General features: G+C 43.9%; 2 protein-coding genes across 2 annotated transcripts in view; one reads left to right on the top strand and one right to left on the bottom strand.

Annotated features, from left to right (window-relative positions):
- Positions 1-26562, bottom strand: part of LOC311329916 (solute carrier family 22 member 4-like) — a gene marked incomplete at both ends in the record, with an annotated part of 80003 nt that extends 53441 nt beyond the window's left edge. The window contains 2 exons of the mRNA XM_084461868.1: positions 26205-26314; positions 26462-26562. Coding sequence (XP_084317994.1) covers positions 26205-26314; positions 26462-26562 — 211 coding nt within the window. The remainder of the gene's footprint in view (positions 1-26204; positions 26315-26461) is intronic.
- LOC311307327 (chloride channel CLIC-like protein 1) overlaps positions 1-27572 on the top strand; it is a gene marked incomplete at both ends in the record, with an annotated part of 167715 nt that overhangs the window by 61918 nt on the left and 78225 nt on the right. The window lies entirely within an intron of this gene.

Raw genomic sequence — 27572 nt, 5'->3', positions numbered from 1 at the left:
ATGCCCTCATGTGAACAGAACTCAAAATACCTTTTTTGGCATTAACCAATCATTGTGATTTTAATAATTGAACTGCTATTGTGCATTGAGATTTAGGTAGCCTAAATATTTAGCTTATGGATGAAAATATGATCAAGAAACAACACCAAAAAATTTTGATCAAATGTTTTAGAGCTGTAGAATTGTTTCTGTGCGTCATTGTAATGGGATTTACAACTTTTTGTCTTGTAGGCCGTGGCAAGAGCACACTCCTGGGAGTTGAGTGGGTGAGGATAAACTGCCACCGGATGCAAGGAAGGTCTATGAACCTCTTTATGTCCGGTTGGACTCCGGTTGGAAAAGCAGAAGGGAGTGGAAGAAAACCTCCTAAAATCCGAAAATGATGAAGAAATCAGAAGGTTCTGGAAATGTTTTTGTTTGATTTTGAACTACAGCAAGACTACGAGTTGTTCATGACTGAAGTCAGAGACGAATGTGACATCCCTGTGTGTGCAAGGTTCGGTAGTGTGTAAATGAATAAAACGAATGTGGTTGAGGTCTGTATACATTGTTGCCTTCAATTTATTACAAATTTGCTGAAATATATGCCCTGTTGTGTGTGCGTGTGCGAGAGACAAGGTAAGATCAGATAGCCTTTATTAATCCCTGGGGGGGGGGGGGTAGGTTTGTTCATGTTAAATTCAATAAATATTACAAATGAGGTCCCTCTCCTATCCCATATCGTATTGTATATGCTGTTTATAATTTTGATTGAAATATTTTTGTGCTCTGGCAAACAACCAACACACTCCAGCCTGGATTTGCACCTGTAATCTTCCATCCAATGGATGGATGTGTTGCTATTACACCACAAGAGTTTGTGCAGGGGTCTGCATTGCGCTTGGCACAGCTACTTTTAGCTATGTTAGTGAAGAATCTAGGGAGAAATGTCTATTGGTATTACTGCTATGTATTTGATTTAATGTGTTTGTTTGTTTTCACGTGGACACTGTGTAGTCGATAGAGTGAGGGAGACAGCTGCTGCTGCTGTGGCCGTTCGGGGTAGTGGGTGTCAAGAGGTCACACTTAGGCCACAGGGGCCTCTCCTCTGGGTATCAATGGCACATCTCTATGGGACACTATCAACAGACACAACCCAGACTGACAACCAATGGTGATTAAGATATCATGTTAGGGTGACAGGCGACACATCTGTATGGTCACTCCTCCACCAATCTAGCTTCACTAGGCCCTAAGCAGGCAGGCTTAGGCGTGGGGGGTGGCTTTTAGCTATGTTAGTGTTGCCATGCTTACCTGTTCAGTCAGGGTGTGATATTCGGAACTATACTAACTGAATTACATTTTTGTTTAATGCACTAATTAAAATGAGTGTACTTACACAATAGGCTACTTTAAAGAACTGCCTTCACTTGTATACTGTTGTGTTTCTTGTGCATTTTCATTACCTTATGTTATGTCATAAGGTAGTGACAATACACAAGATACACATTAACTTATGTCATAAGGTAGTGACAATACACAAGATACACAACAGTATACAAGTGAAGGCAGTTTAAAGTAGCCTATTGTATATGTAGAATGTATCACCGCTGTGACAACATCAAATACCCCCCCACTGACGATTAATAAAAGCTATGTTATCTCACGTCATCTTAGTCTTCAGTTGCGCCACAGTCTAGCACACCACAGTCCATCTTCAGATCCCACACCAGCACATCATGAGCTCACCACCCCAATCCGCAGGTACAGGAAGATCTGGGCACTTTTCGCTGAGGAGAATATGGGTCAAACTTCATGTTGAATATAGTGACATACTTCCACCTGCGTTGAACACACACATGATCAATAATGGCCTAGGGAAGAATACATTGATCAATAATACCTTTGGTGGGCGTAACCTATGTGTGGGCGTAACTTTGGTGGGCGTAACCTATGTGTCTCCAGTCCTCCCCCAAGTACTATTGGCCACTTGTGCCACCCTGGAAACGCCCCTGATTGTTCCCGGCTTTCACCGATTGGTTAAGGGCTTTCAAAAGAAGTAGTCAAGTGGTAAGCCGTATAAATTGTGTTTGTAATCCGCCCCTCTCTACCTTGGGACCTGTTCCCCGTTTGTCACGCCTGTAAAGATTTGAAATAGCATATCTTTTTATCCATCTGAAGAAAACAAGAGACAGGCTCTTAACTCTTTTTGAGTAAACAAACGTTTCCATCACAACCTCTTAATCTTCAATTCGGTAAGTAGGCCTATGCTATTTTTGTATAAGAATAGAGATCAACGGTTTTGGGCTTCAGTTCAGAAAGTGAATTTCGCATAGGCATAGGGTTCGTTCTTTAAAATCCTAAAAGGGTTTTAAGCCTGGTGCCAAGTCAACACGCTAGCTGATGAATCGTGATCTTAGGGACCGTTCGAAATTCATGGGAGGGGATTTTAGTATATATTTGGTTAAAGAAGGAAGATCCGTCGATGCCAGTTCAACTAACCCGATCCACACGAGCCCGTGTAGCCTACTTTTGCAACCGTGCATTTGTCTTCGCGGTTGCCATTGTTCGTCCCCATAACCGCGCTTTCGGGCCCCTGAAACCATGTTCGTTTGAATCCTGAGTCCAGGGTGAAGTTTTTGAAGTTTGACGTCAGAGCGACGGTAAACACAGGTAAAACAGTAAACATTGTGTTTGGTGTCCGTATGTGCTAGTGGTTGAGGTAAAATGGTAAACGTAAGAAAAAGGTTGTTGCTACTTATTGGCATGCTGTCGGCAGTCTTTGGGTGTCATATCCAGCTGCTTAACCTCGTCAACGAACAGAGGCGCCTGAACGAGCAAATAAGGTTTATTTATTTATTTAGTTTACATTGTATTCATTGGTTACATTAAGGAGCAATTCTACCTCACTATCTGTCCGAACAAAAGATTCTGCCCTGCGAGTCGCCATTGTTCTTTGTGTTTTCGTATTTTCCGCCCATACATCCATGACCGTGTCCGAAATGCATACTACCTGCTATATAGTAGGCGAGATGCAGCATGCTACATCAAAACTGTGCATACTGTATTTCGCCTACTATATAGTAGGTACTATCTAGCAGGCGAAATCAGCGAAAAAATGCAAGTGTGTATCTCTGCAGGCCCGGAGACTTCGAGGGGGCGGGTCAACTGTCAATCAATTTCTACTTTGGCCAATCAGAGGCTGACAATCGTCTTGTCAATCAAAAACTAATTTCGTCTGAAACGGTTGTCAATCACTTTTTAATTTGGCGAATCGCCTTTCTCTTAGTAGAAAGGGCATGGTGGAAATGACGCTAGCTAGTTAGCTAGCTGTCTACATTGACTTCGTTTGCTAGTTAGCTTGCTAGTTACGTAGGCCTAATGCAATTTGTTATGGAGTTAGATTGACTGGATTACATGACTGTGTGAGAGGGAGATTATATTTTTAATGCAAATCATGTAGCCTGAAAGACATAATCCATCAACCTCCCTGATAAATGCCTTACCAAGACTCCCCTAGGCCTATGATCAATGTAATGGCTTGTGGGTAGAGGTTAGCAATGGTCTACACTAGCCCAGGGACAGGGGAGCATCACTAGCCTACTGATCTATAGCAAGGACTGGGATGCCCTCAGTGGAGGTCCCAAGTCAGTCTTCCAGTCATTCAGCCAGCCTGTCAGTAGATGTGCTCTACTTGTATTGATTTGTTCATACAATAGTATTCCAGCACGGGTTATGTTCTTGAATGCTTCTGGTGACTAGCAGTTCTCTTAGCAACCTAATTTAATCCCTATCACTGTTTTCCGATCCACATAGTGGAAACATATGGCTGAGAGAGGAGTGTGGAGGAAAATCAACAGTACCACACACACACACACACACACTTGCATAACCAACCAAGCAAGTTCTACCTTTCTATACCACAAATATAAGTTTGATAACCTAGGATACATACAGCCCGCCTAAGGGGGTTCTAATGTACTGACCTCCCGGCACAGGCCTGACCCTGCTGGCAAGCTGCCTTGGTCCTAGCCAAGGAACAAAGGTCATCATGTGTGCTGTAAGTGTAAAGACAAGATACAGATCATTTTCTCCAGGTTTTATTGAATAGCTTGTAGACCACACTGAAACACTGGGCCGACAGTTCAGTTGTACAAGGCGGACCTGGGAGACCATTCAGGACACCTTGTTTGGGTCGAGGCTCTGCTTAGTCTGCTGGCCCAGGTGAACTATCAAACTGGATGTACTGACGCTGACAATGGAGACACACACACATGACACAGCTGGCCGACACTTCCTGCACTCTAAGAGGTTAGGGTTAGGGCTAGACTGAATGTAGGTTGGCATAAAATAATACATATTTATTTTTAAATGGATGGAAAGATGCTGCCCATGCCTAGATCTTTATGTCTATTCAGCATGTCTGTTCTCACCCACTGAGGTCCCATCACCAAACGTGGTGGTAAACGCCTCGGATACAATAATAAAACAGGGGCAGACAATGAAAGATGGAGAGGGACAGACAGATATGTAGACAGATAGGTTAAAAATTAGAACTGTTAGTGTTGTGATCAGACGGTACAACCAAAATGTCACCTCAGTGTAGTGATGCAGACAGAGTTATGAACACCTGCTCCTTGCTTAGAAGGAGGTTATCATCTGCCCTCTGAAACATTCAGGACCAGGGCCGTACACAGGGTTTTTGTAATACCGAGGTCATTTAGTTGTGGTGCTTCAATCTGGTGCACTTTGAGAGCAGAATTAAGAGGCTAGATCTATAAAGAACACACACCATATTGGATTAATATCATCTTTAACTGAGAGCAGTGGAGGTCATCCAGAGAGGACACAACTTAAGTGAATGTTGATGAGAACACACCATCTATTAGAAACATGAGACTAGCTCCTCCTGTCACCTCTCTCCCAGCCTGGCCTCCTCCACTCTGATGTCCATTCTGGTCTCCTTCTGTCACCTCCGCTCCTGTCTTTTGTCCATGTTGGCCGCCTCCTGTCACCTCTCCCCCACTCTCTTGTCCATGTTGGTCTCCTCCTGTCACCTCTCTTCCACTGTGGTGTCCATGTTGGTCTCCTCCTGTCACCTCTCTTCCACTCCCTTGTCCATGTTGGTCTCCTCCTGTCACCTCTCCTCCACTGTGGTGTCCATGTTGGTCTCCTCCTGTCACCTCTCCTCCACTATGGTGTCCATGTTGGTCTCCTCCTGTAACCTCTCTTCCACTGTGGTGTCCATGTTGGTCTCCTCCTGTCACCTCTCTTCCACTGTGGTGTCCATGTTGGTCTCCTCCTGTCACCTCTCCTCCACTGTGGTGTCCATTTTCATCTCCTGTCCAAAAATTAACAAAACATAAACATAAGCTATAAACACACACACCCCCACCCACACACCCATCCCATCCATCCATCCACATTATTTTTTAATCTTGCCAGGATCTAACTTAATGTAGTGTCTCTCTGGCTAACATCAGGTATCTCACCTCTCATCTCTGTCCAACTGTTATGTGAATAACGGCCTCTGCTATAGTTGCAATGGAAAAGAGGGGACTTCATTTCAACATGAATTTCAACCATTTACACGTCATTGACGATTTATCAGTCACAGACATGCAACGTGGCAGCTGTTGACTTGTGTGATTTGCACTGTTCCTGAAGTACTGTCTGACAATAGGCTCTTTGCACAAGCTCTACTACTTCCTGAAATTCTACAGGCATTTATTTCCTGTCCTGTACTATTGGATGGAAGTGATTAATCAGGTGTGCGGCACACCTGATTATCACTTCCATCCAATGGTAGAGGACAGGAAATAAGGATGCCTGTAGAATTTCAGGAAGTAGTGGAGCTTGTGCAAAGCAAAGAGCCTATTGCTTGGCAACACCAAACGCCCAGTGTATGAGAAAATAAATATGATAGATTTCTTTGTAGCACTGCTCTGTTTGTGCATGTGCGCAGGTACCCCGCTTTGCTAATGTTAACGTGGGTCAGGAATAGCCTACAATTAGCTAGCCACGTGTGACGGCTAGGATAATGGGTGTATACACTAACTTAGCTATTGAGCTAACGTTAGGCATCTCAGCATCTTCGTCTACGTTCTTAAATGTGAGCATTTAGACGCTGTCAATGTTAAAACTAATTGAAAATACTTTAAAATAACTGCGTATTGTTATGCACTTGTGTCAATTTCCCTTACCTCGAAATACGTCAACTTGTTCGCTTGATCGTCCTCCTCTGCAGCTGACACAAATTAGCTTTGCGTCTCACCCCTTCTCCTAAGAGAAAGGCGATTCGCCAAATAAAAAGTGATTGACAACCGTTTCAGGCAAAATTAGTTTTGGATTGACAAGACGATTGTCAGCCTCTGATTGGCCAAAGTAAAAATTGATTGCCAGTTGACCCGCCCACTCGTAGTCTCCGGGCCTGCAGAGATCTTCTTCAAGGTTCTCTGTGTGCTTTATCCAGGCTGCCTCCGTCTTCCCCTGCAGCCCAGCTTCTAAGATGTAGGTCCTACATAAATCAATATCCAAAGTAAACAGACCGCTGGATTGCTTCTGAACAACAATGCATACATTAGTTAACTTACTCCAAGCCTTTCAGCGTGGTGTTTCTCTTCCCCGTAAACAGGGAAGAGTTGGCCGGCTGATGTTGAATGGGGGAGAGAGAAGGCAGAGATGAAGGCTGAGTGGAGGGAGGAAAGGGGGTTGTTTAAGGAGAGGGAGGACCGGCTGATGTTGCTTCTAGAAGCCTCAGTCAAAAAAAAAAACTTATCTTGTTCCATTATTAGGGGCCAAGCCCCTATTGTAATTGGTAGTATTATTATTATTCCGCCATGGGAGTCTATGGAAGGCCCTATAGCCGATTGGTCGCTTTTTACGAAAATCGGCAGAGTCGTAAAGGCTTAGGTCCCGCAGCCATGGAGCAAGTCTCACATCGATTGGCCAAAAGGTGGCGCTATAGCAACCTTTTGAAATGGCGAACTTTGAACAGGCATATCTCAGGCCCCGTTTGACCTACAGACATGAAACTTTGCACACATATGTCTTTCCTCATGATGAACAAATTTGCCTCAAAGACCCATAACTTCCGGTTATATAGATTTTCCGCCATTTTGATTTTTTTTTTTAAAAACGCTTAAAATCTATCTCCTCCTAGAGACTTTGACCAATCTGCATGAAATCCGGTACACACAATCTAGGGACCGATATCTAAAATTCCATCTCGGCAAAATTTGAAAAAGTTAAATATAACAATGTTCACTGGAGAAAGAAGAGCCTTATTGGCCACAGGGTGGCGCTATAACAAGACAAAATACATAAAAGGGGCTAAAATGTAAACTTTGAATGGTCATATGTCATGCCCCGTTGGAGCTAGAGTCATGAAGCTTTGGAGGCATATATGTCTCATCAGCTTGAACAAATTTGCCTCAAGGAGCCATAACTTCATATTATGTTAATTTGCAACAATTTTGCATTTTTTGAAAAACACTTCAAATCTATCTCCTCCTAGGAAGTTTTGTCAATCTCCATGAAGCACAGTATATGGAATCTAGCAATGAATATCTAAAGTTCCATCTCGGCATAATTTAGAAAACTTGGTGAAAATAGCCACTGTGAGCAATTGAATATTGCAGAGGGTGTGGCTTTTCACAAAAAAGCATATAACTTCTGAAGGAATGCATGGAACACCACAAAACGTTGTGTTCATATCAACAATGTCAGCCCGAGGCAAAGCCTCCATTACTGGCCAGAATAAACTGAATGGGGGCGCTAGAGAGCTCATTTCCTGTTCAGGCCGAACCGCTTGGATGGTATTTCCGAAAACAGATATAGTAGTACCAGAGCATATCTTGAGGTAACTGAAGAAATATGAAGCAGTTAGGCCAAAGGGTGGCGCTATAACGAGCCAAAATTCTTTGGGAGAGTGGAGTAGTCTATACCATTCACATTTCATCTAGGGAAAGGGAATGGTCTATAGCAGGGGTGTCAAACTCAAATACACAGTGGGCCAAAATTTAAAACTTGAACAAAGTCGCGGGCCAACATTGAACAAATGAAAATTTTAATATGGACCCAAACAAGTTTTGCTTTAACATTGAATATGCACTTATCACTTTCGCTTTTGGTGCGCATCAATGGTGTGCACTAACATATGTGAATACGCCCTCAGACACAAGTGTTGGTGCTCCATCTGCTCAGTAGAGAAGCTTGTAAAACCCTGACTGTCCTACACCCAGGCAGACAGACAGCCGGCATGCAGACAGACAGCCAGGCAGACAGCCAGGCAGGCAGGCAGACAGGCCGGCAAGAAGGCACAGGACTGAATGAACAGGAACAGAGCAAATACAGCGGCCGGCTAGTTCAACACAGGTGTCTCTATCACAGTCAGACGTTACATAACGTAAAGCTTCTGTTTTCTTCCTTTCTTTTTGCCATTTTTAAGAAGGGGTAACACAGTTGTAGTATGAGATTGCTATGACTACTGTCACAGAAGACAGGGCGTTTCTGGGTCCTGTCTTGATTGACGCGCCAAAACAACAGCAGAGCATTATGGGATTTGTAGTATTAGAGGTGAATGCGCTGTATAATACTGGCGGGCCAGCTCTAGTAGTCATTTGGTATTGCCTCGCGGGCCAAATATAATTACACTGCGGGCCAAATTTGGCCCGCGGGCCAGAGTTTGACACCCCTGGTCTATAGCATACATGCTTCATCCAGGGACATCGCAGTAGACCTTAGATTACATAGCCTACTTACACCAAATGTAAGGGGGGGAGATAGGCATTCTTATGAAAACTGTGAGGTTAAGAGAGAAACAAGAATTGTGAGTGTAGTTCACAGATTACTGAATTGTCAAGCTATCCCTGCAGTAATACTTGATTGTTAAGGTGGGTCTCCCAGGCAGATGGAAGGCCGGGAGAATGACCATGTGGGATGTAGACATGCAGAGAAATAGGTCCTAGAAATATGTCCCAAAATAGAAGAAATGTATTAAGATGCTTAAAAGGACCTGACACTCACTTGACATCATCAGATGAATTAAATGTGATTGTGGTTGTATGATGATGATGTTGCATGAATTTAACCTGATGTACCCAGTCAGGCAACACAGACAGTCACATGCATAGCTCAAATGTGGCTATGGCAGATGTTAGCCATGTTTCTGTTACACAAATGCAATCAGCGTTCATAAAGAATTGATGTGTGTACATCTTTAAAGTGTGCTTTAAGACTCTGGATATTGTGTAGAGCCATTGTAAATGAACTGACTTTTGTGGGAGTCAGGGTGTGAGAGGCATTTAGTGTCACATGTGACATAGGTAGAGAAGTGATAGTTGGAGAAGTGTGCAAATGAGATTAAACTAGGGAATGTTATGACGGGTATGAAGGTTAGTTGTCCAAAGAGTAACTAGTGCAGTGGTGTGTACTGTATGTGACATTTGTGACAAACTGGATGGTAGAGTGGTAAAGAGTGTCACGTTTGGAAAGTGTACCTTTTGCAGTATATAGCTTACACACTTCAACCAGGGAGAGGGTTTTAGCCTTTAGTCTAAACACTTCATCCTGGGAGAGCGCAGTAGCCCACAGACTACATAGCCTACTTACACCAAGTGTAGGGGGGGGGGGCATTACACCAAGTGTAGGGGGGGGGGGCATTCTTTTGAGAACTGTGAGGTTTAGAGAGAAACAAGCGTTGTGAGTGTTGTTCACAGATAGCATCAAGCTATCCACACACTGAGACTTGATGGTAAAGGTGTGTCTTCCAGGCAGATGGAAGGCCTGGAGAATGACCATGTGTCCTGTAGACATGTAGAGAAATAGGTCCTAAACGATATGTCCCAAAATAGAACAAAGAACAAATCAGTCAAAGAACAAATGTCACTATACCTAAAACCAGTCATTAGAGTAAAAGAACATTCCAAATGGACATTGTAGTTTGCAATTAGGCATAAAAGACGGAACACACATGTCGGTTCACAATGCTTCATTGGAATTATTCCGACGGTTATGAAAGCATCACTGTTAAATGTGTCTGACTAACGACTACTTGATAAGGGAGTTACATGTCCAAAGCGCTCTGCGTGTTGTGTTAAGACCTTCCAAGTTACTGTATATGACATGTAGACATATCAAGACAATGTGTCTGATGTGTAGATATTACACTTTGTTGAAATGTTAATACATCAAGAAGTAACCTTTACATGTATAATGGAAGAATCACAACCATAAACATTTCTTGGATATTTTTATTACACAATAGTCTTCAAATATACTTTTGACTTGTTTATATTTGGTCAGATCATTAGGTTTCCTTGCAAAAGGTACTGACAGGAGATGCGATGAGAACGCTCATCTGTTGTCTCCCCCCGAAAAACTTAAAGAACTGATTACTTTGTACAGTGTTACACATACATTTAAATACAAATACATTTAAACAAATGCCTCAAGGCTGCCTATAACCAACTGATCGGTGTTTAAAGCCTCAAGGCTGTCTATAAGGAACAAGGCAAAGCACACTCATGAACTGATAAGCTGAATCCCAAATCGCGCACTTAGGCGAAAGTGCAGAGCACTTGCGGCCTTGTGGCCTTACATGCGCGTTCCCGCTAAGTCCACAAGGGCTCAGGGTAGTCCCAAAACGGAATTGCTAGGTCCACAAGTGCGCCACTGCCGCCATTTTGCGCACTTTAACCGCACTTACCGAAAGTCCGCAATTTCGCGGACTTAGGAGCAGAAAATACCCACAGTCCACCACGTCTCATGTGACAGTGCTTGAGTGCATCCGAGTCATGATCCGAGTGCATCACACATAAATTATGACATTTGCCGATAACACAACATTGATCTTGAAATCCACATGCTGCAAACATATCCCACCCAACATAATTTAATTATTATTAAATTAAAACAGACGTCAGTCGGTCAATTTGCAGAGCCGAGCTGAGGAGCGCGTCAGAGCAGCCTCTGCCTCGGAGGGACGCAGCAGCCAATGAAAACAAAGTGGGAGGGGCATTGAGCTAAACTGGCTTGGGAATCGTTGGCGCGCAGCTGGAAGTGCTGTCCCATTTAATTCACGGCCCTGCACCCTCTGGCCCTTCCAGCTGACGTCATTTAAGTGCTCAGGCCGCAAGTGCGAGGGGCCGCAAGGGTGGTTTGCGCACTCAGATTGGGATTCAGCTATAGACTGACTACTTATGGCAGGATGGGGGTAGTCGTGCTCACCAAGAGCTGGGATCCAGGCAGCTTGTGCTGGTGCTGATCCTGCCGCTGCGAGACACTTTCTGAGGCCATCTCCAGGGTTGGGATGATCTGCAGCAGCAGGACCATGGCCACCATCAAGGTCTTCAACCTTTAAATGGTTAAATGAAATTAGGCCTACTGTAAGTCGCTTAGCAGACACACAAAAGTGTCTGCTAAATATATGACTACAGTAATGTTAGACAAAAGTGTCTGCTTAATGACTGATGTAATGTTACCTCCAAAGACTAGCACCTGTGTGTGCATGACAATGACCATTGTAAAGGGTGAGTACTGAGAAAAGCTCTAAATGCAATGAATTATTATTATTATTGTTATTGCTATTATTAGCACCTCCATGGTCTTGCCCCATCCTCCCTGACCATCACCAAGGTTCCTCTGTGTCGATTTTGACAATCTGAAGTCCCTCCTTGTGTCCGCGCCGTCAAAATAGGTCCTCAGCAGGGACGAGGAGGTTGACTTGGTGAGGACCTCTGTCTTCCATGTGAGCCTACAGGGGGAATATTATTAGGGCAAACTTTAACTCATTTGTGCGTATGGCATATACTTGTCTTTACAATATGATAATAGATAGATGTCTATCTGTAGAGCTAAAATGTAACATTACAAAGCAGGCGTGTAGTGATGAGTAAACCCAGGTAAACTCAGTTTACCCACCTCTTTAAAATGAGTTTGAGTTTTATTGTTTTGCTTACCTGCCTCCTCTCAGAATCTATTTAATATAACATCCCTGGTACAAATGTAACAGTATAGCTAGCCCCAAGCCAGCACATGCGGGGCTATCAACTAACCTAGCTAACTAGCGTAGCTAGCAAGCTAACGTTCAATATTTACCTCAACTACAAGCATGTCGAGAAGATCTCATGACACCTCTTCTCCTTGCAGCGTTAACACGACTTCTCCTGGCGGCAGAACCAGCCGCACATCCCATGCCAGGAAAAGGACATTTTTGTGGATAATACACAAAATGATCACAGAAAACACCGGATAATTGTACCACAGCTTCGCGGGAGTAAACAGTATCGTACCCCGTCACTTCCGCTGGATGACCCGAGTAGCATGCTGTATTTTCTCGCATACTACACGCGTTTTGTGGAACAGTAGGTACTATATAGTATGTAGTATGTCTACTATATAGTGCCTACTATATAGCAAGTAGCAGGTAGTATGCATTTCGGACACGGCCCATGTTTCCGCATTCCTGTTCCGGTATTGACTCGCTTCTGATTGTTTAAAATGGCCTTTACGTTTGAAGTTACATCGCCACCTAATGGTTTGGCATGTATATTACATCACTTGGTAGCGGTTTTTGAGGTTTCGTGTGGAAGATATACTTTTCTATCACGCCACTCGTGTTGACGAAGCGCTATACAAATAAAGCTTTGATTGATTGAGCAGTGATGAGCGAGAGCGAGTCCATAGGAGGGATGGAGCCTAACCTTCATCAGAGGGCTATCTGCTCGCCCTCCCTTCGCTCACAAAGACAAAATCAGCTGTTATCATTTAGCCAGTTTTGTGGCGCAGTGTAAGAAGGGAGCAGAGGAGTGTACCATGCTGTTGAAAGCTCAGATACAAACTTAGACCCACCAGGAAATACAAGTAAGCCGATAGGATAGGCGGAGCATAAGTCCCCTACCTAATATAAAAATAGTGGTGATTCTCCACAGAAAAGAGCAGGGCTTTTCGAATTCGAATTGGGGAGGGCCATCTGCTCACTAGGGCAGACACAGACCCAGAGCAAAGCTAAACTCTCAAACAAAAACCCAGAGTTTAAGAAGTTTGAATCAGAAATACAATGTAGGAAAGCAATGGATATACCATCACCAGTGGCCATTGTGGGATGCAACCATCCTACACATTTAAAGGATAATCAGAAAACCTATGGAAGATGTACAACACACACAAAAAAACGAGCTCAGCATGGCCGAAGGGTGGTACTTTAGATGTGAGTGTGTGTGAGGATATGGAATGCCGAATAAGAAACTACACGCCAAGATATAAATCTGATAAACATCAAAAGAAAAGAGAATTAGGATTAAAAAAATCATAAACCTGTTCAAAGATGAGGGCCAACACTACAGGAAAGCTCTGAGACCTTGCTGGACCAGAGTGGGCTCCCTTCGCTAAATAAAGGTAAAATTAAAAAATATATACAAATACTAAGACCAAGAATGGATGAAAGTAAATGGCAGGAATAAATAGAGAGCTTGGGTAACTTCACACTCAACCAAAGCAAAAACCAATATATATGAACACCTTAACCAAACTGTAAAAGACATTTGCAAAACCTGTAAAAAGGAAATCATTGAGTCTCATACAGCAGCTCAATTAGTCCATTAATTACAAGTCCAACTATCATATGGATTTACTGAGAAAATAGAAGAGACCGTAAAAGAGAAAGTACCAGGGGGACAAAACAACCTCAGAGAGGAAAGCACAAGCAGACAGAACTAAACATGCTGCAGAGTAGCCAGCAAGCAGAGCTAAATAAGAGCCAGATGGAGAGAGATGCACACGCAACCAGAGATAAGCATAATGCTGAACAGCATGTCACTAGAGAGACAGAAACAGCAGGATCCAGACATGATAAGGGACTGTGATAGAACTAATAGAAGGAAGTTCATAGAGAAGCAACTCGCAATGAATCCAGAGGCCTATAAACAATCAGATGCAAATAAAAAGGTTTTGTGTAGGCTAAGCCTAGTGCTTTAAGCCACTGAGGCGCTGCTGCTCCGGGTTGACTCAATTGATGCACATTTTACGTTACCGTGTTTGTTGTTGAAGTAGAGTCCGACAAACTGCTGTGCGAACACTTGGTCCATTTATTGTCCTTCCATAATCAATAAAACAATAATCCAGCAAACAACCCGGTATGCATGTTTGTGAGTGTGTGTGGTCAAAAACTGTTTGCCCTCTGTGCAGCAACACCTAGCCAACAACAGGTGAGTTCCTACCTAAATATTATCAGTTCCTATTAACATGGGAGGAGCAACGCATTAACCTGAATTTGGCTCTTACAGGCTATGTTAAGGGAAAGATTTCCCGAACAATTAAACAGGACAAATAGGCTGAATGACTTTTTAGAGATCATGTCAGGGATGGACCCATCTTTGCATGTGTAAACTGTAGAATAATTAGGCATTACAATCAGGTGAAGAAATATGAACACATGCTCATTTCTCAGATTTCCAGAATCTATTCTGCTTCTCCGACTCAAAATAAACCACCTCTCCAGTCTTGAAAGTTTTCCTCCCTCCCTCCATACAGTCGGACCCTACATCTCACCCACTTTGTTTTCTCCCTCCCTCTCTTCCTTCATCCTTCCTTCCTCCCATCTTTTCCTCCCTCACCAGTTTGTTTTAATGAAAACATCCCCCCTTTCTTGTAGGTATGTGAACTGTAAGGAAGAGCAGAACCTGGTAGCGTTTCAATACCGTGGAGGGATCCTGTTTCGCTGGCTGTCGGCTGCTGGCTGTCGGGGAGGAGCTGCTGGTCTGATACGGACAGGAGTACAGATACAAGAGCATCTCCGACTAATTCTGGGAGAAAAAGGGCACCTCTAGAGGTAGCTGTCCTCGACTCGCCTTCCCTCTGTCTTCTCCATCTCTCTCTCTCATCTACTTCTTTCTTCTTCTTTCCTTAAAGCTCTCCTCTGTATTTTTCCCATGGTGCCAGCCAGCAGGCAAGACGTGGGCATACAGTGTGAAATTCAGTACACTCATGGATGCAAGATACAGGGGACAGTATGTGATGCACTGCAATGGCGCCTGTGTAAATTGCTGTTATGAGACACGCAAATTGCCAATATTAGGCAGGCACGCTAGCGATGCGCTTAGTTGCCATGGAACATGGTAGCTTGACTAAAGTTAAGCAGTTCTAGCTAGCTTATTCTAGCTAACTAAGTTAACACCGTGGGCTTTAACGTATTACATGTTTTCTCTCCTCTCTCCTTTTCTTCTTGTCACTTCTCTCTCTCTCTGTCGCTTTCCCTCATTCGAGCTCAGCCAGAGGAACCTCTTGCATATCTTTCTCTTGCGTCCACAATCTGAAGTTGTCGTGTGGTTGTGCCCCCCCCCACTAGCTCCATATAATCACTCTATACAGTATTTGAACTTGTACTACGTGTGATAATCCTTTTTAATGTTTGTTTCTCTCTCTTTCACTCTCAATCCCAGAAGTGATGTCAGACTTGCCCCAGATGTGCTCTTGGTCCGAGTGCCAATTCTCTTAAAACTCCAAGATCTTACTCCACAATCACATCAAGAGGAGCCATGACAACCTCTACATCTCTCTGCTAAGGAACAGAGAGATCAGACCAGAGACTCTCTCCTCCTGCTCCTCTTGATCACTCCCTATCACCACGTCCAACACCCCACTCACTGCAGCTCCCGGCCAGAAGCAGAGAGACATTGACAAGCCAAGATCGTACCACTGTGACCAGTGTGGGAAGGACTTCAGGCTAAAGGCTAATCTCAGGACACACCAGCGTGTTCATACAGGAGAGAAGCCATACCACTGTGACCAGGGTGGGAGGAACTTCAGGAAGTCAGGAAAGTTAGATAGACCAGCGTCTTCATGCAGGAGAGAAGCCATACCACTGTGACCAGTGTGGAAAGTACTTCACTACATCACGAGACTTAAAGATACACCAACGTGTTCATACAGGAGAGAAGCCATACCACTGTGACCAGTGTGGGAGGAACTTCACAATGTCAGGAGAGTTGAAGGCACACCAGCATGTTCATACAGGAGAGAAGTCATACCACTGTGACCAGTGTGGAAAGAACTTCACTCAGTCAGGACACTTAAAGATACACAAACGTGTTCATACAGGAGAGAAGCCATACCAGTGTGACCAGTGTGGAAAGTACTTCACTACATCACAAGACTTAAAGAGACACCAGCGTGTTCATACAGGAGAGAAGTCATACCACTGTGACCAGTGTGGAAAGAACTTCACTCAGTCAGGAAACTTAAAGATACACCAACGTGTTCATACAGGAGAGAAGCCATACCAGTGTGACCAGTGTGGAAAGTACTTCACTACATCACAAGCGTTAAAGACACACCAGCAAGTTCATACAGGAGAGACGCCTTACCACTGTGACCAGTGTGGAAAGAACTTCACTTTTGCAGGAAGCTTAAAGAAACACCAGCGTGTTCATTCAGGAGAGAAGCCTTACCACTGTGACAAGTGTGGAAAGAACTTCAGCGAGTCAGGAAGCTTAAAGATACACCAGCGTGTTCATACAGGAGAGAAGCCATACCAGTGTGACCAGTGTGGAAAGAATTTCACTACATCAGGAAACTTAAAGAAACACCGGCGTGTTCATTCAGGAGAGAAGCCATACCACTGTGACCAGTGTGGGAGGAACTTCACTCAGTCAGGACAGTTGAAGGCACACCAGCATGTTCATACAGGAGAAAAGTCATACCACTGTGACCAGTGTGGAAAGAACTTCACTCAGTTAGGACACTTAAAGATACACCAACGTGTTCATACAGGAGAGAAGCCATACCATTGTGAACAGTGTGGAAAGAATTTCACTACATCAGGAGAATTAAAGATACACCACCGTGTTCATTCAGGAGAGAAGCCATACCACTGTGACCAGTGTGGAAAGAACTTCAGCGAGTCAGGAAGCTTAAAGATACACCAGCGTGTTCATACAGGAGAGAAGCCATACCAGTGTGACCAGTGTGGAAAGAATTTCACTACAGCAGGACAGTTAAAGATACACCAGCGTGTTCATACAGGAGAGAAGTCATACCACTGTGACCAGTGTGGAAAGAACTTCACTCGGTCAGGAAGCTTAAAGATACACCAGCGTGTTCATACAGGAGAGAAGCCGTACCAGTGTGACCAGTGTGGAAAGAACTTCACTATTGCAGGAAGCTTAAAGTTACACCAGCGTGTTCATACAGGAGAGAAGCCATACCACTGTTACAAGTGTGGAAAGAACTTCAGCGGGTTAGGAAGCTTAAAGGAACACCAGCGTGTTCATTCAGGAGAGAAGCCTTACCACTGTGACCAGTGTGGAAAGAACTTCTCTATTGCAGGAAGCTTAAAGATACACCAGCATGTTCATACAGGAGAGAAGCCATACCACTGTTACAAGTGTGGAAAGAACTTCAGCGGGTCAGGAAACTTAAAGAAACACCGGCGTGTTCATTCAGGAGAGAAGCCTTACCACTGTGACCAGTGTGGAAAGAACTTCACTATTGCAGGAAGCTTAAAGTTACACCAGCGTGTTCATACAGGAGAGAAGCCATACCACTGTGACCAATGTGGAAAGAACTTCACTATTGCAGGAAGCTTAAAGTTACACCAGCGTGTTCATACAGGAGAGAAGCCATACCACTGTGACCAGTGTGGAAAGAACTTCACTTTTGCAGGAAGCTTAAAGAGACACCAGCGTGCTCATACAGGAGAGAAGCCATACCACTGTGATCAGTGTGGAAAGAATTTCACTACATCAGGAGACTTAAAGAAACACCAGCGTGCTCATTCAGGAGAGAAGCCTTACCACTGTGACCAGTGTGGAAAGAACTTCCCTGTTGCAGGAAGCTTAAAGAGACACCAGCGAGTTCATACAGGAGAGAAGCCATACCAATGTGACCAGTGTGGAAAGAACTTCAGGGAGTCAGGAAGCTTAAAGATACACCAGCGTGTTCATACAGGAGAGAAGCCATACCAGTGTGACCAGTGTGGAAAGAATTTCACTACAGCAGGAAAGTTAAAGATACACCAGTGTGTTCATTCAGGAGAGAAGCCATATCACTGTTACAAGTGTGGAAAGAAATTCAGGGGGTCAGGAAGCTTAAAGAAACACCAGCGTGTTCATTCAGGAGAGAAGCCATACCACTGTGACCAGTGTGGAAAGAACTTCACTACATCACGAAAGTTAAAGACACACCAGTGTGTTCATCCAGGAGAGAAGCCATACCACTGTGACCAGTGTGGAAAGAACTTCACTACATCACGAAAGTTAAAGACACACCAGTGTGTTCATCCAGGAGAGAAGCCATACCACTGTGACCAGTGTGGAAAGAACTTCACTATTGCAGGAGATTTAAAGAAACGCCAGCGTGTTCATTCAGGAGAGAAGCCATACCACTGTGACCAGTGTGGAAAGAACTTCACTATCTCGGGAAACTTAAAAAAACACCACCGTGTTCATGCAGTTCATCCAAGAGCTACACAGAGTTCACTGAAGTCTGCCTCAACAAGGACCCCATCTTTGTAAGCAATAGTGTGTATGTGTGTGTGTTTGATATCAATTTGATATAAAATTCACTTTTATGATCTGGAAATCATTAGTTTATATTCTGAACATCTTTATTGTCCCTGAAGGGCAACTAGACCAGAGGAGGCTCGTCCATTGAGGTAGGGGAGGACAGTCCTCAGTTTTTGGAGAGGAGAGAGGGATTAAAATATAAATATATTTATTTATTTATCATTAATATTTAATATTATCCCAGTTTGTTCATAAAGCAGGTTTTCCCTATGGATAAAAACCCATTATTGAAATTCTAAAGCTCCAACAGTGACATCTATAACATGCAGCTGGAGGACCCATAGATATCTATGGAAGGGAGGAATTCCTCCCTTGGACGTGTCCCTTAGGGGTCTATCAATGTAATGCCATTTTTTCATGCTAATTTGTGATTGGCCAAAACGCTGAAAATTTACCACAAGGGAGGACAGTACTCTGAACAGGATTTAATGATTGGCATTTTGTTAGTCCAATCACATTCCAGATTTACCACAGTGAAGGCCGTGGGGTTCGTAGTTCCATAATATAATGCATCCGAAAGTATTATGGGACATATTATACATCAAACTGTTCGTCTATTTGTCTTGCTTCTAGCCATCTAAATATCTAAGCTGACATAAATACTTTTTGAGCTAGAGCCATCTGAACACGACAGTTCCACTGGCAGGCTATAGCCGTAAACGTTAGCTACTGTACGGCTACGAGGTTCACGTCAGGCTAAAGCATAGGCAAGCGCGCAGATTGGCTGGAGGCGCAAACTGTCAGCAACTCGTCCAAAATATTTCTAGAGACTGGGTCCCAACACCGGATCGGATAAATCCACTGAACAGCCTGGCTCCTGCTTGCGTGAGAATTGATTGCTTTGCGGTGCTTATTCCTCACCCAGTGATGGACGGGTGGATGGAAAACTTTTAACTGAATGTTCATATTGTTCTGATAATTGAAGGCTATAGCAACATAAGAGTGGCAGCATTGACAGCAACCCATATGAGCTAATCCCATAGCTGTACCATTGCTAGCTAGCCATGAGCGAACTGTTGGATACTGCATTTGCTGTGCAAGGTATTCCATTGTCCAGTTGTCAAATCTATTTGCCACCAAACTGTTAGAGCCAGCACACTTCAGTGTCCCCTAATCAAAAACATTTTTCATATATCACCTAACCTCTCCAGCACCTCACCAATATCAATTATTTTCTCTCTTTAGAGAAGAGTACAATCCATTACAACAGCTATTGCTTACAATGTTTTATTCTTTTGTAATATTTTATCATGAACATGATAAACAAATGCTGCATGTAGTTAAAGAAAATGTTATTCAGTTTTTAATATGCTAAATTTGACTGTAAATCCACATTTTAAAGCTGATATTTCAAATAATAACTGACTGAGGGAAAGTGCCCCCCGGTGCCCATGGGCGGTTCACCTCTCTTCCTCTTTTTTTTTTTTTTGTCACCAGCCGCCACTGAACTAGACATACGGTACAACTACACATACAGAACAGTACATGAAGAGTTTCCACAAAACCAATCCCCCCCCCCCCCGACTCTTTCTCCCTCTTTCTCTCTCCTCTCAGGTTCACCACCACCTATTGAAGAAGCGATAGATTAAGGAGGAGGGAGTTGAATAAAGAGAAAGACCTGTCGTGGAAGTTGGAATGGACCTGGTTTCTTAGGCCTGGATTACACTACTGCATTTTTCTGCGCTTTCACCTACATTTGTGCCTAGCAATGACACTACCGCAGCCAAAAGGAAGCTCGAACCCAGAGGCCTCGGGATACTGCTGGGGCTATGTTTTAGCGCTCGAAATCTGGAGCTGCGTTCTAGTCTAATAGGCAGATCCAGAGGCTTTTGAAAAAACTATAGGAAAAGGCCTACATTGTAACGCTGTGTTCAGTTCACATTATAACAATCAAACAGGTGATTTACGAGTTTGAGCTATATAGTATCTTGGTGGATACAATGGAAGCTGACTGATCTTTTTTGTTCCCGATCAAATAGTACCTTCATCACACCTGTCTGAACTTTCAAGCACTCCTGCCCTTTTCTTTTTGAATACTATTCTCAATTGAATAATCAAATTCAGTGCAAATGCTCCAATATATAGTCCTTACAATCAGACCTGCAAATTCCCGAGAGTGAAAAAGGTGACAGATCCGAAACCAAGTTATGGTAGGGGGGTCCGGGGGCATCCTCCCCCGGAATACATTTTTAGTGATTTTAATATGCAAATGACGCTTTTTGGAGTGTTTTGAAACTAGAATTTCTGTGTGCGAGTAGATACATGGCTCTTGCGAGGCGCATAGTACATCTATCCCAATTACAACCCCAAATACCATTATGTAGATGTCCAGATTCACAGTTGAAACATTTTAATCAGAATTTCAATGTTTCTTTTTCCCTAAAAAGAGAGAACAGATATCTCATAAAAAGTTAGTTATTTAAGCAACCAAACAATTACTTTTATACACATTATTCTCCCTGTTGCCTCTCAAAAAAAGACAACCAACCTCCATTGCCTGAAATGCAGGAAAGAATGAGACAGGGAGACATGATAGCTTTTAGGGATGCTCCGGTCTGATTTTTTTGGGCCGATACCGATCACCGATTATTTTCCTCAGGATCGGCCAATACCGATACCGATTTATGAAAGAACACACAAAAAACGACTTATCCTCTTAGAATGGTCTTACCCATATTATTGTATCGATATGATGACACTGTCTTTGCTTGCATATTTTTAGATTAAGGTTGCCCATTATTATCACTTATTAACTGATAGGCCCTCCAAATATTATTCTGTATATATCAGATTCAGTAGACTTCATACTTCAGTATACAGTATACGATTCGGACCAATGCCAAGTGAGTTAAAAAAAAAAAAAAGTTGTGTTTTTGTTGTGTAATTGTTTTCCGTGACTTTTATTTTGGAATTCCTTGAAAGAAAGACATTTCGTTTCTGCTTGAGGGGCAACTAGTAGTGTTCTCTATCCTAATTTTAAACCGCAAAAATATCCAAACTACAGCTGATCAGAGATTTCGTTAATAAGCGATTAGCAGCAGCAGCAGCTTTGGAGATAATTGGGCTGTATAAAAAAACGCTGTATGAGGAGATCCTGGGAGAAAACTCGCGCAATTGGAATGGATGTTGGACGCTGTTGACATTACGTTTACGGTATACAACTGGAGATCAAGCAACGTTACATCCAACAACAGGATGTGTATTTATACCCTCGTCTGCTGTGGTTAGTTACTATTTCACGTTCTGCATTGACCCACCACTCTATAACATTTAGCTTGTAGCATCCAAGTTTGTACTTATATCTATGCCAAGCTAACCAGTTAGTATTATCCAATAAGGTTTATTCTAGCCTGCATCAAACGCAGTCACTCTCCCCTCATCCCCCACCCCCCTTTTTGGAAAAGTCCCCCGGATCTGCACGATTCATATGAATGACCCAATTGACAAAAAAACGACGATTGTAGCCGAAAGGCGACAGTTTAAGTCCTTCATCCATTCCCTCACGATATAGCTCCCATATTACGACGAGACTTGAAATGTGCACCAGACATGGAACAAAAACTGGGATGGAAATGTATTTGTTGGTGACTGTTGGTTGGATGGCTGGACAGCTGCATTTTCAACTTTTCAGTATGTTTTTTTTCATAAACCTTTTTTAATAAACATTTTATAACCTGAGAGGTACTCTAGGGAGTTATTTTGTGTGTATGGGGGTTTGTGGCCGAATATGGCTAATTTTCTCAAAACTCATATCTTAAAAAACTTTTGGAAAATTATCCCGAAATGACACTGCTGATGAATCGTAGCATCTCCTTAATAATCAGAAAGATCAGACACAAGAAGACAAAGAACGTTCAGCTTCCAGAACCAGGTCAGGATTGAAAAAGGTCACATCAGTCTCAGGACCATCTTGTCATCTGTTCTCCCAAGGTGTGGAGGCGCCATTCATCTCGTGAGCCCAGGGATCTACTGGAGTGTAGCATAAAGTATAAAGTTATACTATACCGTCTTCATCTTCCCAACCTTGTCTCCCGGTCTGTGAGAGCATTTGCAGCCCAAACCCAGAATACCACCAAAACAGATGACTAGTCTCACATTATTGACCAGCCTTGTGAAGTCATCTGCCATCCCCAGAGGCACTGCAGCTGAGCTTTAAAAGTTAAAGTACAATGTTTGAGCTGAATGTTTGAGCTGATATGCACCAGCCCAGAAAACCCTTTTGGAAAACCTTCAGATTACAAAATCTTGAACAGCTCAACTGCAACTGTTTATGAAGAATCTCTGAAAGCCTTCGAGCTGTGTGAGGGCATTGCCAAAGACCTGGAGAAGAGATGTCACCCTGGGGCTAAGGTGCGCCCCTTCTCAAAAGTCCCTAAACACGCTACTGGTGAGACCAGCATCCATCAGACTTCCAAGGCCATGGACAGTCCTTGATAGATAAACATTCAGACATTCAGTCAAAAGTACAGGCAAGGCAAGTGCCCACACAGACAACGGCCCCTCGCCTGCCTAGGTCACATACTGCTTTGTCTGAATGTATCTATGCAGGACCAATAGGACACAATCTATTGCCATTAGTGTACTACAGTATAGTACAGTGACACTGAGAATGGTGTACTGTTTTTGTTTTACTGATACTAGGACCAGCAGGGTTTTCACCAGGTGAGTTTATACCTCTAGGTGAGCTGATACCTCTAGGTGAGCTGATACGTCTATCAACCGTCAGGCTTTTGTCAAACCCATAGGTTGGGTGTCTGTGGGGGGATGTTAGGAGTAACACCCATGCTTGCATTCTCAGAGAAGGATCTTGAGGCGTCCCCTAGAGTAGGCTACGCGCCTGAGGCTGTGCCAATACAGGCTGAGTGTCTTTGAGCAGCACGCATGCTCTCCTGTGATCTCTAAGCGGACGGACTCTAATTGTTGCTTGTTTCACAAGAATGTCCTGGTTATCGGCTTGCCTCTTGACTCTGCCAGCTGAGCTAGATGTATTATGATACAGTATTAATCTTTGATCAAAGGGTCAGTGACATTAGGGTACCGATACATGGAGGCAACTTATGTCAAAAATAAAGTGCTTGTATTTTAACTCTTCTCTCGCATCAGATATATTTTTTGTCTGCCATTGTTTTCAGAAATGTTTGGGTTCTTTTGGACTCTTACATTTTTTCACTTCCTTCCACTGCTTCATTGACACAAAGGGGTGAACCGTCATTGGTGGGCAACATGTTTACTGTGTGTGCACTCGGGTCGGACTGGAGGCCGGTGGGGGGCGGGGCGGTGCGGTGCTCTCCGGGTTCTCCCTCTACACGCCAGTCGGGGATGATGCATTACATCTTAAAGTCTCTCAACACCATTTAAGATATAATGCATCATCCCCGAAATGGGCGGCAGCAGTGAGAAGCCTAAACAAAGCGGAGAGCGCCGATTCGCCGGTAGAAGAAGACAGTCGATGCGCTGTGGATATAAAACATTTAAGTGTACAAATGTGCCCTTTATTTGAAAGGTGGGGGACTACAAACTGTAGCGCTTTAGGAGAAAAGGCTTTCATCTTTCCAACGATGTGTTTACTTTGGTGAGTAACGAAACGGTTTTGTCTGTAGAGTCGGACGACCGGGCCGATGAAGCGCTTTCATAGGCAAATTGCATTGAGAGTAACAGGGCGTTATACGTAGGATCTCGCCCTGGACCAGGTCTAGAGGACCCTTGACTGTAGGGATGTAAAGATAACCGGTATAATGATAAGCCACGATAAAATGCGATTACATTTATCGCGATTAAATGATCATTAAAGTCGTTGTATATGATCATAAGAAACCTTAAAACAGGGCTAAACATGCATTTTTCCTTTACTACTGCTTTAAGGAACAAGGCAAGCTACCTAGGCTAATAGTTTTGCCCGCTTCCCAGGGACCAGTAAACTCTGTTCGGACAAGAGGAATGCCTCATGCAGTTGTCTGATCGGACAAGTAAAAAATGAATATGATAAATTGGCCTTGTGTTGCTAACGTTACGTAACATTATCTGAACATACAGTTTGAACCGAAGCGGAGCCTGCTCCATTTGAGCTACGAGCTGCTGTCTGTCAGTCAGTCAGCCTTTCAAGCGAGCGTTGTCAAGGAGACACACCACAAGCGCGAGTAGCCTAGGTTCTGCAACTTTCGTGCGAGTCAGGCGCAGCGCTGCCTGATGGATTGTGTGACCGTTTACACTAGCTTGCGTTAACGTTCCTCCAGCCACCTAAAAAGTGCCAATCACAGAAACAGAAAGAGCAACAAATTATTAAGGAATGTTTAAAGACTAGCTTACCTTTAAAAAAAATCTACAGCTGCTGTTATAATGGTAATTTACAATACATCTGATTAAAATATGTCTATAAATCATATGATTTATTAAGTGCCTGTGTGGGTTTACTGTTTTATCCCGTCCAGTTACATGTAATTAATTACATTTTAAGCTCTAGGACTTTACCAGTCATCTTTATAGGCCTACTCTTCAGTTAATTGTTTTTTTTAGGCAGAGGCAGGGATTGTGGTAGGAGAGGACAGGACTGTGGCACAGGCACAGAGTGGAGGTACAGTTGAGAGAGAAGAGGAGAGAGAGGTTGTTTAGAGGAGCGCAAGAGAGTAGAGAGGAGAAGGAAGGGGACAGGAGAGAGGAACAAGGGAGGAAGAAGGGCAGTCTCCGATCCCCCGCTTTGGTTTTGAAATCTGACCTTTTTTTTCACACACCACCACACCAAGAGATCAGTTCCACAGGAAACACTGGCCGTGTTTGATTACGGTACTTTGAAAAACTCATTGTAAATATTGTCCAGTGATGAAAATGGCCTTTTCAGAGAAATGTCGTGGTTTAACCTGATCCTGTTAGCTGTTTCTAATTATGATGTTGACCCCTGAATGTGGTTGTTGGCCGGAGTTTTCCCTTCGCATAGACATACACCCCCATCAGAGATAAAGATGGCATTCTATGGTTGGTACATTCTGTGGACATCAGCAATTGTTGTGGTAGGATAGAGACCTGGGTGCCGAGGCGGCGTAGACTATCTTGGCTACAAGGCGTGGACTGCAGGAGAGACCAGGCCAGTCTGATCAGGGAAGGGGGGGGGGGGGTGGAACACCCCCGAACCATAAGAACCTTGCTCGAGCTCAGATGCTTTGATTTGGAGCCAGACAGCCATACAGACAGGCAAGCTGACATTGGACTAAGATGCTATTGTCTTTTGTATGCTATAACCTTCTGTAATAAACAGGTTTTGATTGTCGCTCAAATCACGTGTTGGAGAGATTCATTTGGAATACACCTGGAAAAGGGACACTGGACTGTGTGGTATTTGTGAGACATTGGGTGTCGTCTTTTACTGAAATCAAAACAACGCAGAGCTGAATAAGGACATAATAAATAAAAGACAACGAAAGTCAACACCAGCATCAACCAAAGTTAGCAACAGATGCATTATTTTAATATTTATGCAAGCAAAAAGTGCATAGTACTGCTGATTTTATGTGGTTTTCAATATAAAACTTGGTGAATTGATCTCAGTGTCTGATTTCGTTGTCATTTTCAGCACATTTTAGCAATGCAATAATAACCCTGATAATTTTGGTCACTGTAATCATGATGTGAAATCTCTCCTTGACTGTCTGTGCAGGCCATCTCTGTCACCATCACCACCTTCATCACAGAGCACATGAAGCACATTGGCCTGGGAATCAGTGAGTTCCTCAGAGCGCTCCTCAAGGATCCCCGTGCTCATCACCATCGTCCTCTCCATCCTGGTAATGGAACATGAGAACCAGCACTCATGGAAACACACTCAGTCATATTCACAACACACAGCCTCGTACAGTTACATGGTCATTAGTCTGGTATGGTCGTACAATCTCACCGTTTGGTCTCATTCAGTCATGAGTCATGTTCACTGTTCCCAGGTGTTCTTGTATGGCAGCGTCCAGGCAGCGTTCCAGCACGGCATCACCAGGCCTCTGATGGGGGGCCGTAGAGACCCCCCTCCCCCGGCCATGGAGAAGCCTCAGCTCCAGTTTGCGCAGCTGAGGGGGGCAGACTATGACCCGCTGGCGGGGGGGGATGCCCCCCGACACGCCCCCCCCGCCCAGACGCCGAGCCCACCAGGACAGGCAGGAGAGGAACCTCAGGCAGAGGAGGCCCAACAGGGTCCGAGAGGAGCCCAACAGGGTCCGAGAGGAGCCCAAGAGGGTCTTTGTGGACTTTCAGCAAGGATTCATCGAGGACGAGGACGACTCTCGGGAGAGGCGGGAGGGTGCACCTGACGCTGAGCGGCCAGATAGTCACTCGGACGTGGAGGAGAGTGACCCTCCGATCTCAGAAGATGAAGTCCCAGAGGACAGGCAGGAGACGGCGAGAGCTGCGGTTGGAGGTGTAGCTAGTGACTCACAGGCTGGTTGGTTGGTTGTGTTGGTTTGGTTGGTTCAGTGTTTTCACAAATTGCTCTGTTCTCAGTATTCTTCACAGGTGCAGGAGGCCTCATCTGAAGAGAATACTTCTACCCATAGGCGATTTTACCCTCTGAGAGTAGGGGGGGCAACATTCTGACGTGAGAAAAAAAAACTGTTCTGCCGTCTCGTCCCATCTATTTACAAAGAATACCAGTTGTGAACAGTATGCTAATAAGAAATCCGTATGACAATTCAATATGTACAACGCATCAAACTTCATCTAGACACCACGAGCATGTCAATATGACTTTATGACTGAGCACTAGGCCATACCCAACATCACAACATCAAACTGCAACTGCCTGCTGGTGCTAGCTTCCTCGCCGATGGTGATGTTGCTAGTGCTAGTGCTATTGCTAGTGTTAGTGCTAGTGCTAGTGCTAGTGCTGGTGCTGGTGCTAGTGCTAGTGCTAGTGTTAGTGCTAGTGTGCTAGCTCCGATAGCCTCTGGAGCACTTCTGCATTCGATTGCACCTGCTGCGCTGTCATTTCGAGTGGTAGCTTCTTCATTAGCATTGCCAGATTTTATTTTATTTAATGAAGTGGTCAATTGTTTT

The sequence above is a fragment of the Borostomias antarcticus genome (genome assembly GCF_949987555.1).
Source record: "Borostomias antarcticus genome assembly, chromosome: 3".
Taxonomy (NCBI): domain Eukaryota; kingdom Metazoa; phylum Chordata; class Actinopteri; order Stomiiformes; family Stomiidae; genus Borostomias; species Borostomias antarcticus.
Note: the sequence above shows the minus strand (reverse complement) of the source record. Positions and strands in the feature narration are given on the sequence as shown.